Source organism: Ailuropoda melanoleuca, chromosome 1 (assembly GCF_002007445.2).
Source record: "Ailuropoda melanoleuca isolate Jingjing chromosome 1, ASM200744v2, whole genome shotgun sequence".
Classification (NCBI taxonomy): domain Eukaryota; kingdom Metazoa; phylum Chordata; class Mammalia; order Carnivora; family Ursidae; genus Ailuropoda; species Ailuropoda melanoleuca.
The window spans coordinates 6,202,788-6,214,695 of NC_048218.1; the positions used below are offsets into that span (position 1 = coordinate 6,202,788).

Below are 11,908 nucleotides of genomic sequence, written 5' to 3' on the forward strand. Positions count from 1 at the left end.
GGCGGGGCTCAGGGGCGCCGGGGCGGTGCAGGGGGCGTGGCGGTGCGCGGCTGAGGGCGGGGGCGCATGCGCCGTGTTGGGGCGCCGCGGTCCTGCCGTGACGTGGGGCAGGATACCATGGCGGCAACGTTCTTCGGCGAGGTGGTGAGAACGCCGTGCCGAGCCGGGACGGAGGACCAAGAGGAGGAGGAGGAGGGAAGGAGGGAGACGGCCGAGGACAGGGAGGTCCGGCGGCAGCTGTCGCGGAAGAGGTGAGGTCCGGTCCACGGGGGTGGGCTGGCGCCGGCCTGCGGCGGCCTCGGTAGCGTGGGTGCCGCCAGGGCTTCCTTTGCGGGGACTTGGGGGCCGTCCTGCGCACTCGTAACGGGTTCCCGGGCGGCCGTCGTGTGCTTGGTGCGTGGACGTAAGACTGCTGTCTTAAAGCCCTTTTATCCTGCGACCCGCTCTTCCGTTAGCCTCGGTGCCCGTAGCAGGTGGATAACCTGTCTCTTTAAAAAGATTGGAGCAAATAGTAAAATGACCCTTCACCCCTACCCAGTCATGTAGATTCAGCAATTGTGACGATTTCGACGCATGTATTTTATCCCCCACCACCTCTGAGCCCGAGTGACCGCGGCCTTTCACCTCTCCATTTTTCAGAATGCACATCAGACGGTGGAGGCATTTTCTTGAATATGCTCTTAAAACTCCTAACAAAATTAATGATTTTTTATACCATTTAATAGCCAGTGCAGGACCAAACTTACTCAGGAGTCTCAGACAGGACGTTTTACGGCGAGTTTGTGTAAATCAGAATCCTGACAAGGTCCACACGTTACTTTTAGACTTTGTGTCTCTCTTGAGCTGCCTGTCATTTAGAGCAGCCCCTTCGTGGTTCTGTAGGGTGTCCCACACTCTCAATTTGTCTTATTTAACCTGTGTCCATTACCTTGGATTTTCTGTAGATGGATGTTCCTTTTGGAGGCGTGGTCAGATGCAAGTTCAATATTTTGCTGGCAGGAAGGTGGTGCTTGCCATTTCTTATTGCACACTACCCAGCTGTGCGGCTTTGGGGGGTGCTAAGATTGATCAGTAGGTCAGGTGGACAGCCTGATCTCCGTTGTGGAGTTCTCCATGAATTTTGCATCAGATGGTTTTATCTGTTAGTTATTGTTGCCTGAATCTGTTGTTCCCTCTAGATGATAATTACATTCTTTATGAAATTAAAACCTGCATATTACTTATTACAAAATCATGTCTCTAGTATCCTTTTTCTCATAATATGGTACTAATTAAGTTGCTTTAGTTTTGCCTTTTGTTTCTTGTGTTAGGGAGGTGCGGCTCTTTCGAAGACAAACAAAAACATCTTTGGAAGTCTCTCTGCTGGAAAAATATCCTTGCTCCAAATTCATAATTGCTATAGGAAATAATGCAGTAGGTGAGTAGAAATGTGCTAGATTGGTCGTTTTGTTGAAAGAACAAAATCCGGGGGAGGTGGGTGGGGAGATGGGGTAACTGAGTGATGGGCATTAAGGAGGGTATGTGATGTACTGAGCACTGGGTGTTGTATGCAGGTCATCAATCACTGACTCTACCTCTGAAACTAATAATACACTCTATGTTAATTAATTGAATTTAAANGAAATGTGCTAGATTGGTCGTTTTGTTGAAAGAACAAAATCCGGGGGAGGTGGGTGGGGAGATGGGGTAACTGAGTGATGGGCATTAAGGAGGGTATGTGATGTACTGAGCACTGGGTGTTGTATGCAGGTCATGAATCACTGACTCTACCTCTGAAACTAATAATACACTCTATGTTAATTAATTGAATTTAAATAAAAAATTTAAAAAGAAGAAAAACCAATCCCTTGTTACTTCTTTCCGTCATACTTCAAATGTCTGTTACTTTTATAGCAAAAGTCACAGCAGAGTAACTTTGAGCAAAATCTGTACCTGCTCATGTGATACTGTCTTTTTTTATTTTTTTTTTTAAGATTTTATGTATTTATTTGACAGAGATAGAGACAGCCAGTGAGAGAGGGAACACAAGCAGGGGGAGTGGGAGAGGAAGAAGCAGGCTCATAGCGGAGGAGCCTGATGTGGGGCTCGACCCATAACGCCAGGATCACGCCCTGAGCCGAAGGCAGATGCTTAACCGCTGTGCCACCCAGGCGCCCCGTGATACAGTCTATTTGATAAATTTTAAAAATAAGATGTAAAGGAATTGTGCTTTGGTTCAGGAGGTTGCAAATCCCAGGAGCTGGGTTTATGGTGTGTTCAGGGAGCCGCATTTCCTCAGACTCCTGGGCCTATTTGGGCCAGACTTGGAGGGACAGCGGTGGCATGTGTACATGGCCCCCTTGGGGCAGTGGTTCTTAAATCTTTTTGAATTAACAGGCTCCTTTGAGAACAGGATGAAAGCTCTAAAAATAATAGTGATGGTTGCTAACATTTTTGAGCACTCAAGTTTGAAGGTCTGTACATATATGACCCCATTTGATAGGTTAAGGTGAGAACAGTGCTGAGTTCAGCTAGAACAGCGTACACGTATGCAAACCTGTGTGATTTTAGCTGGTGCACAGGCTCTGGGGGCGAGCATTGGGAATCTCCAGCGAAGTCGATCCCTTGCCCTGTCAGGTAGTTCTTGCTTGCAGGACATAGTAAGTATGTGGTAAATAACCATTGACTCATTTATACAAAGTTCTCCCGGCCTACGATTTTCCCGCAAGTGTTACCTTGTGAGAGTGTGGTAGAGCCCGGCAGTAAACCTGTGTTCTCAGTTCCTGCCTCTGATGCCATCTGTACTTAGGCCGTGGCCTTTAACTTCTTGAGGCCTCGGTTTCCTTTTCTGGAAAATGGGGGTGTAAGGTCAGTAGTCTTAATGGCTCCTGTAGCTCTCAAATTCTAGAGTAACTTGAAATCTTTTTTGATTGTAGAAAATGCAGCTTGCAGAACCAGGCACTAACTGACGTGAACTGTTTTTCACAGCGTTTTTGTCGTCATTCGTTATGAATTCAGGAGTCTGGGAAGAAGTTGGCTGTGCTAAACTCTGGAATGAATGGTGTAGAACAACGGACACTACACATCTGTCCCCTGCAGAGGCCTTTTGTGTGTTTTATCATCTGAAGTCAAATCCCTCGGTGCGTAGGACTTGGATGCTTCAGAGGGAGCCGTTTAGCCATCTTTCATGTGGTGTACATTTGAATTTCACATTTCTTTTTATCTGCCTTTGGGTGGAGGAGTTGCACCTGCAGACAGTATTGGTAGTCTCTGTTATTTATATAAATATTAATGTGTACACAGTGTATTGATAAAGTTCTAGAAAATTCTGAAATAACTTTGTTAGGAAAAAAAACATGGACATTCACACCTTGCTTTCATTCAAAAAATTATTTCAGCTAATAACTCTAAATGTGCAAAAATGTGTTCACTCTGTGAAAGCGGGGAGTCCTCCTTTGTGGCAGGATACCCAGGATTTAGCAAATGCCTGGTACGTGCTAGAAACTCAGTTAATATTTGTTGAACAAATGAATGCTTTATGCATTTTGAGCATAATTCTCTTGACATCGAGCTTTTACGCTAGCCTGATTTGTCCTGATTTTTTAGTCCTAAAAGTCATTCTGTAGCTGATCCGGAGATTTCCTTGTGTCCTGCGCATTCGAATCCGAATCCTGGGTCCATTCAGAGTACACAGCATAGTGGTTGATTTGAAAGTCAGGCGGATGATTTGGCGGGGCAGACGATGTGCGTCCCCACCTGCTTGTCTGACGGTGCCATTCCCCAGCTGCTGAGCTCTTGATCACAGGCCAGCGCAGGGGTTCAAACAATGCAGGAAGCCACTAAGTCCCTAATATTATAATGTGGCTTATTTCAAAAAGGTAAGGACCAAATGTTAGCCTTGTAAACTGTAAAGCTTGATTTTTTAATACTTCTAGTTTGGTTTTTAAACATCTAACCCAAAGTTATTTAAGTTTACATAAGGATTTTTATGCACATCCAGCATTTATAGGAAATAAAAATGAAACTAAGCATGTTTTTGATCTGATCTTTGGTTGGAAAGATTGTACTTTAGATCGTGAAGGTGCGGTAAGAGAAATTTCTGTCACCTCGTCTAGTGGTACCATGTATTAGTTAGATATATCTTTTTTTTTTTTTTTAAGATTTTATTTATTCATCTANAAAAGGTAAGGACCAAATGTTAGCCTTGTAAACTGTAAAGCTTGATTTTTTAATACTTCTAGTTTGGTTTTTTAACATCTAACCCAAAGTTATTTAAGTTTACATAAGGATTTTTATGCACATCCAGCATTTATAGGAAATAAGAATGAAACTAAGCATGTTTTTGATCTGATCTTTGGTTGGAAAGATTGTACTTTAGATCGTGAAGGTGCGGTAAGAGAAATTTCTGTCACCTCGTCTAGTGGTACCATGTATTAGTTAGATATATCTTGATTATGCACAACCNCCACAACGCCGGGATCACGCCCTGAGCCGAAGGCAGACGCCCAACCGCTGTGCCACCCAGGCGCCCCTAGTTAGATATATCTTGATTATGCACAACCTACGTGTGTAGTTGATTACACGTCCAGTCTTTTTCTTTTCCCCCATCGCCATGTACCTTTTTTCCCTTCTGTACTTCCTTTGGGTAATTAAATGTTAGCATTTCTGGCTGTGTTTTAATAGAAGACATTTTTGAGTTCTGTGGATAAAATCATTCCATGAGCATTAATTATCAGGAATCCATCCTTTTATGGCATTGTGGCATTACAAATTATTTCACTTTGAGCATATGGGTTGGAACTTGGTTTCGAAAATAATACTATCTTCAGAGGCCGCAGCACCGCTTCACAATGCCGTTTGGGCTGCGATGCTACAGGCTGGCGTCCACTCTGATGGCACCTAGGGTCTGTATAATGCGTATGTTGTATAGTGTTTACATTTATTTTGTATCTGGTCTTCCCAGGGTGTGACCCCCAGAACGGCAGCAGGGCTGGTGTCTTTCCTGTGTCATAAAGAAGATTCTGGTAGCGTTTACTGGTAGTATCTTCAGTGTCTGCTGTGCAAACTCTTGTGGTCACTCCATTAATGTGTACTTTATCCTCATGTTAACTGCCAGTAGTGGTTTGAGTCTTAACTTTTAAAGATAAATAAGCAGATAGCAAATTCATAAAACAGGTGTTATCTAAAGGTTATATTAGGATTCAAATGATATGCATAAGGTGGAAGTTCAGAGTGTGTGTAAACTTCACTTGACCTGACAAAAAACTTGGAATGTGATTTTCCAGGTCCTCCTCTGTCAGTGCAGTTGCTATGTTGCTGAAGACCAGCAGTATCAGTGGCTGGAAAAGGTAAGAGAGAAATGAAGACTGGTGGGTGAGCTCCTTTTTTTTTTTAAGGGTTCTGTATCTTAACACTTGAGCCTACACAGCCAGATATTGAGACAGGGAAGTATTTGTTTTTTTCTTAAAAATATCATAGGAATTTGTTACAGAATATAAAGAATAAAAGAACTCATTTAACAGATGTCATCAGCATATAGATCATAGAAGCATAAAACAGTTGGATTCTTCCCATCTGCCATATTGTTAACGTTTGAAAGAAAAACAAGCTACTCACATGAAACAGGACAGGGTCATGGCCCGGGGTGCAAAACAGCAGTGCTGACCATGCAGGCTGGCGATGGCTCAGGGCTGCGAGGCAGGAAACAGGTGTGATCTGTATTCAGGGAGTTGGCACTTGGCTGCGACTTGCTCCAAATTCTAAAATATTGATGTCCATTTGTCTTGGAATTAGGATGGCTTAATTGAGGCTTCATTTTGTGGGAAAATTGTGCACGTTATGTGCCCAATAAAACATTTTTCAGTGAAGAATTTAGGAGTTTTAGAGAATAATCATAATTTTGGCAGTTGCATATTATTATTAAGATTTTTTATTTATTTGGGAGAGAGAGAGCATGAGCGGGGTGGGGGGGGCAGAGGGAAAAGCAGACTCCCTACTGAGCTGGGAGTCCGGCGTGGGGCTCAGTCTGGGGACCTAGAGNCTGGGGACCTAGAAATCACAAGCTGAGCTGAAGGCAGGTGTTTAACCATCTGAGTCACCCAGGTGCCCCAGGTGCATATTATTTTTAAACGAAGTAGGTCTCATATATGTATCTTAGCGACATTTCAGCTTAAATCTTAAGTATGTTTTAGTTTAGGTATTAAAATTAAATTCATCAGAAATAAGAAATTTGGTGTACACCTGTTTTAAACCAGATTGGCATACTTGGAAACATTTATTAAAAGTTATTAAATACACTTCCTTAAATGAGGAGTTATTCAAGAAGGTCTGTGACCCTTCTCACAATCATATATGTGATTTTGTGTTACGTGCCAATGTGTATTTTTCTAGGGAGAGTTCTTAGCTTTCCTCTGATCTCAAAGGGTAAGAAACTTCTGTGTTCATCTGTGTTTGTTCTTTTTTAAAAGATTTTATTTAGGGGGGTGCCTGGGTGGCTCAGTCGGTTAAGCGTCTGCCTTCAGCTCAGGTCATAGTCTTGGGTCCTGGGATCTAGCCCTGAGTCGGACTCCCTGCTCAGCGGGGAGCCTGCTTCTCCCTCTCCGTCTGCCCTTCCCTCCTGCTTGTGCATTCTCTCTTAAAAAAAAAAATGAAGATTTTATTTATTTGAGAGACAGAGTGTGCGTGCACGTGTGCACAAGCAGGGGACGTGGCAGGCAGAGGGAAAAGCAGGCTCCCTGCTGAGCAGAGAGCTGGACTCGGGGCTCGATCCCAGGACCCTGGATGACCTGAGCCAGAGGCAGACGCTTAACTGACTGAGCCGTCCAGGTGCTCTAAGTTGTGTTTTTTTAATTTAATAGGATGACTGTTATGTCAAAAATATTTTATTATTTTTGTACTATGGGGCAACTTTTCTGTTCCAGACCTTTAAGCTTTTTAATTAATATATATATTTTTTTCCTTAGCGACACTCTTTACGTCCCCCTGCTCTCTGGTTCACGTCAGCCACAAAATCCTGATAAACACACCCAGTCTAACAGAGTGGTCAGGTGTGAATTCAGTCTGTGGGTGTTGTAAGGAGGTTGATAAATTAGGCCTTGTGAGTGATGTTGTATTTCTTAAATGGGATGTACCTGCTGATGTTAATGAACTATTTTGTGTTTATTTACAAAGCTGTGAGATGATGAAATTAGTCTTACAAATCATTAATGATGTGTAAAATCTTTAGTTCTATTGTTATAACTGGAAATAGCCATTTTCTTCTTTTTGTAAAATATTTCCCAACAAGGTAGAGTGGCCTAAAGTCTACTTTGCTTCCTTAAAAAAAAATAGCTACTTTTTTTTATAATAATTTTTTTTTTATTATATTATGTTAGTCACCATACAATAGCTGCTCTTTTTGTTTATGTCACCATAGATTTTAAAAGCTGAAAAGGGTCCTTGGAACTTCATGAAATACACACTGAGGAGAAAGTAAAGGTCTAGAGTGATTGAAACTTGCCTACAAGCAAAATAACTTAAAAAGTGATTTTAAGAAATATTGCAGTGATACAACACTATTATGAATGCACCTTGTAGCTTAGAAACATCTTGATTCAAGTGTTCTTTAACACATCAACGCATGGATTAGAGAAGGGGGATCACTTCCTTTTGCTGGTACACTGCTAGTCTGAATGTAGCTTGCAAGTGAAGTGGCGTTCTTAGAAATATCTGTGTGAAAAGAGATCTCAAGGTCAAGCAGCTGCTTTGCCCTGGAAGCCAGTCCTGCTGTTAGCACAGCTGCTCTGCACCCGTTTCTTCTGATGTCATTGACGACACACTGCAGCCGCCTCAGGTGGGGAGTATGTCCTCAGTTCACAGCCGAGGAAAGTGACTTAGAAAAGGACGGCAGGGGCGCCTGGGTGGCTCAGTCGTTAAGCATCTGCCTTAAGCATCTGCTTCGGCTCAGGGCGTGACCTCAGGATCCTGGGATCCAGGCCCATGTTGGGCTCCCTACTTAGAGNAGCCGAGGAAAGTGACTTAGAAAAGGACGGCAGGGGCGCCTGGGTGGCTCAGTCGTTAAGCATCTGCCTTAATCATCTGCTTCGGCTCAGGGCGTGACCTCAGGATCCTGGGATCCAGGCCCATGGTGGGCTCCCTGCTTAGAGGGGAGCCTGCTTCTTCCTCTCCCACTCCCCTTGCTTGTGTTCCCTCTCTCGCTGGCTGTCTCTATCTCTGTCGAAAATAAATAAAATCTTTAAAAAAAAAAAGAAAAAAAAGGACAGCAAACCAGAAAGTGACAGAACCAAGACCAAACCCAGGTCACGGGACAGCAAATGTGTTCTCTTTTCCATTGGACACTTCCACCTCTCCAGGGGGGATATTATTGTGAATGGTGTTAGAGAAAGAGCTAGAGGAGTGTTTTTGTTCTGTAACAAAATTATGTGTGTATTTTAATTTGAGGTCAATTTTGCCCTAGGTCTTTGGCTCTTGTGCAAGGAAGAATATGCAAGTAACTGTTCTCACATGTCGACATGTTACTGACTATAAAACTTCAGAATCTACTAGCAGCCTTCATTCTCCTTTCCTGAAAGCCCTAAAAACACAGAATTTCAAAGAGCCTCCATGCTGTCCATTACTGGAGCAACCAAATATTGTACATGATCTTCCTGCAGCAGGTGACACTAAAATTTGTAACACTGACAGTAAATCTTGTTAGTGCTTTATTGGTTATTGGTTATTACTTTGACTGTTAAGGTCTTTTTAAGGTAGTTTGTTAATGGTGATTGATACCAGTGTATTGTTGTTAGTCTTTAATATCTGTTGTTGCTAGTATGTTGTATTTGGTTTGAGTTTTAACATTGTCCACACACAGTTATGGTGCGAGAGCAGCTCAGAGTTCTTAACTGTTAGGTTGCAGAGTTGCTCTCTTTCTTTTTGGTCTGTGACAACATCATGCAAGCTGATGTTAGATGTAAATTGTTGGTGCATGAAAGTTGATAAAGTATGTTTTGATTGTCAAGATAGACCAAGAAAATTGTCAAGATAGAAGTTTCCAGATACTGAATCTGGAGTTTCTTTAATATTTTAGTTTTTATTTCTGTTTAATTATACCTTAGCATCACCTCAAGATGAGATTGTCACTTACTTTTTTGGTAGCCAATATGTGATATAATTGTTATTTCTTAATAAGTAAGTTTTCCCCCCTTAAATGTGAAGTTTACTGGAATAAGTAGCTAATTTATTTTATTATATCCAGCAGAATAATTTTAATCTTGTAGTTACGGCGTGTCTCCGTATATTCAGGAAATGCGAAATAAGCAATATTTGCAAAAGCAAGAAATTACTTAGTGAAAATAAATTGGCTTTGAAAGAATATGCATTATAAGTGGTTTGATATGGCAGTAAACACTTTAAGGAAAGCAACAGGCACAACTACTTTTAAAAGTAGCCTTTGTTATTTAGAGGTGTTTAGTTTAAAAATCATACAGTAGAAGACTTCAGTGGTTTTTTTCCTTGTATTATTCGTAGTTCTGAGTTACTGTCAAGTGTGGAAGATTCCTGCAGTTCTCTACTTGTGTTATACTGATGTGATGAAGTTAGACCTAATCACAGTTGAAGCTTTTAAGCCTATCCTTTCTTCCAGAAGCTTGAAAGGTTTGGTGAAGGTAAGGTTTTAGCTCATTGACTTAGTACCTGAGTTATAATGAACTTAATAACAAATGGTAAATTTATGGTACTGATTTAAAACGTAAGGAACGCTTTCTAATCTGGCACTTTGAATTGGATTGTGACCCTCTCTTTTCGATGTACTTCTGTGACTGTTCATGCTTTTTCATGGTAGATCAGTGCAGTGCACTGATAAAAATCCCGGATGGCTGTGTAGAAAGATGGTTTGACTGTTCAGGAAGTTTCTGTAACTAATTCATTTGGAAGGTTGTAATATTTAAGAAGGCATTTTTTGAGCACAGCATGGATCAAATTATCAATGTGTATTCACTGAATTTTGCATGGGACTGGCTATGTGAAGGCGAGATAAACCTGTTTCCTGCTCTCCATGTGTGGTTGTCCTTGGGCTCTTTCCCCAGAAAAATTCATATTGGAACATGTAGACAAAAAGTTTTGCCTGTGATTTCAGGTAGTGTAGGAACTCCTGTCCTTTCCCTAAGAGATTTGCTGAAAGTGTATGTGCCCTGGGTGAGAACTTCGCTTGTACAAGGAAGAGACAACAGCGTTCCACAGTGGGAGTCCTGTTTTATTCTAGAACGACCGTTAGTGTTAAGACACCTTTTCTGGCCAGTTCTGTTGGAGTTAGCTCATTGCACTTGTCTCATTAAATTAGTTTGCTTGCTAGATAGCTCCGTGGGAATGGACCCCGATTTTCCATTGTGGTATCCCCAGGTTGTCATGTCCCTGGCATATAGGAGAATGCATTCCCAGCCCCTTGTTGAATTAGAGTCAAACTTAAACCTAAGTTCGTGTAATTCAAGCATGATTTCAAATTAGCTGGAATCATGGATAAGCCTTCTGGCCATTGCAGTTGGTTTATAGGTAGCGCAGAGGACGTACTAATCGTTGTTTGCTTGTGGGGTTCGCTGATGGGCTCTTCCCGCGGCATCAGGAACCGGCCCGTGGCTGCATTGCCCCGTGCTCGGCTCCGGCCGCTCCAGAAGTACCGGCGCTCGCGCTGGGAACTGCAAAGTCGCGTGGAGCCCGAGTGGACCTGCCGCTTTTCGGAGGATTCACTGAAGGGGAAACTGAGATCCCTTCTCCGAAGCTGTTCATTTCTTTGTGAACGTACTGACGGTGGAGGGTGCCGGGGCCCTGGGAGGAGTGCGGTTGTCGCTCACACGGGGGCGGTCATGGCCGTGCTGAGTTCACTAGTCTCTTGTTTGGTGTGCGGGCAGCCACGTGGGATTCTCTTGAGTGCCCCCCGGAGCCACGCGAGCACCACCGCCTGGAGGTGGCGGGGCCACTGTCGTGCCAGCAGGGCGGAGGGAGCGCCCCGGGGCGGGGGTCCTCCGAGGAGAGGGGGCGGCCGCCGTGGGGGCTGTGTCCTCCGAGGAGAGGGGGCCGAGCCGGGTCTGAGAGGGAAGCGGGAGCGGGCAGCCCCGGAGCAGGCGCGTGCGGACCTGGGGGCGGCGGGGGGGGGGACAGAGGAGCCGGCGCGGAGCGAGTCTGGGTCTCGGGGGTCCGCGGAGGCCGTGAGGCGACACCCGACAGTCTTGGGCAAAGGGAGGACAGGCCCAGATGTTTGATCTGCTTAAACACACGACGTGCTGAAGCCCTGAGACGCTCGGCTCTGTTTACCTCCCCAAAGAGGAGACGCAGGGCAGAGCCTGTTCTTTGTCTGTCGTTCTGTCTCCGTCCTGCGAGTGCAGGGGCTGGAGTGTGTACGTTGTTTCTAAGTGAATTCTCCATCCCCGCGGCACTGATGACTTTCTTCTCTTCTTCCAGAATATTCCCCAGAGCACAGAGATACTGAAGAAATTGATGACAACAAATGAGATTCAGAGTAACATCTATACGTGATTCCAAAGATAGTTTTATAAAGTGTATTACCCATCCGTTCCTTTAGGGGAGCAATGTGTGTGGTTTCCTTGTTTTTATTTTTTTTTTCCCCAAGGGGGTTATGTGGGTGTACAAACAGAATAAACTTATTTTAAATTCATTGTAGTTTTAGTTCCTTTTTTATGGTGGTACTCTTGACAACCAAGATAAGCCAGATGTTTTTCTTTATCCAGTAGGTGGGAGTATTGTTTTATTTGACTATTTTACAGTAATACAGTTAAAATTTTAAGAAGCTACAGGTAACCGGTTTTAGTAATATGTCTGTAGAGTTAACTGCAGTGCAGCAGTTCTGTGTGATATCTGAAAGTTGATTTGTTGGTGATTATTTATTTTATTTTATTTATAAGAGAGCAGGAGCTGGGGGAGGAGGGCAGGGGTAGAG

The 11,908-nt window shown here is 43.5% G+C and overlaps 1 protein-coding gene across 1 annotated transcript; it reads left to right on the plus strand.

Moving 5' to 3' along the window:
• The first annotated feature begins 69 nt into the window (after nt 1–69).
• PSMG1 (proteasome assembly chaperone 1) lies at nt 70–11,626 on the plus strand. The gene is made up of 7 exons (XM_034655578.1): nt 70–251; nt 1,311–1,417; nt 2,968–3,119; nt 5,265–5,327; nt 8,435–8,633; nt 9,487–9,623; nt 11,413–11,626. The coding sequence occupies exons 1-7, from the start codon at nt 118–120 to the stop codon at nt 11,485–11,487; spliced, it is 867 nt and encodes a 288-aa protein (XP_034511469.1). The 5' UTR covers nt 70–117; the 3' UTR covers nt 11,488–11,626.
• Nucleotides 11,627–11,908: the final 282 nt, after the last annotated feature.

Bases quoted from the DNA above. Each gene is read 5' to 3' on its own strand.
- PSMG1 (XM_034655578.1), top strand. From the start codon at position 118: ATGGCGGCAACGTTCTTCGGCGAGGTGGTGAGAACGCCGTGCCGAGCC. The intron at 5,328-8,434 runs GTAAGAGAGAAA...ATTTTGCCCTAG, and splicing joins AGTATCAGTGGCTGGAAAAG to GTCTTTGGCTCTTGTGCAAG. The intron at 9,624-11,412 runs GTAAGGTTTTAG...CTCTTCTTCCAG, and splicing joins GCTTGAAAGGTTTGGTGAAG to AATATTCCCCAGAGCACAGA.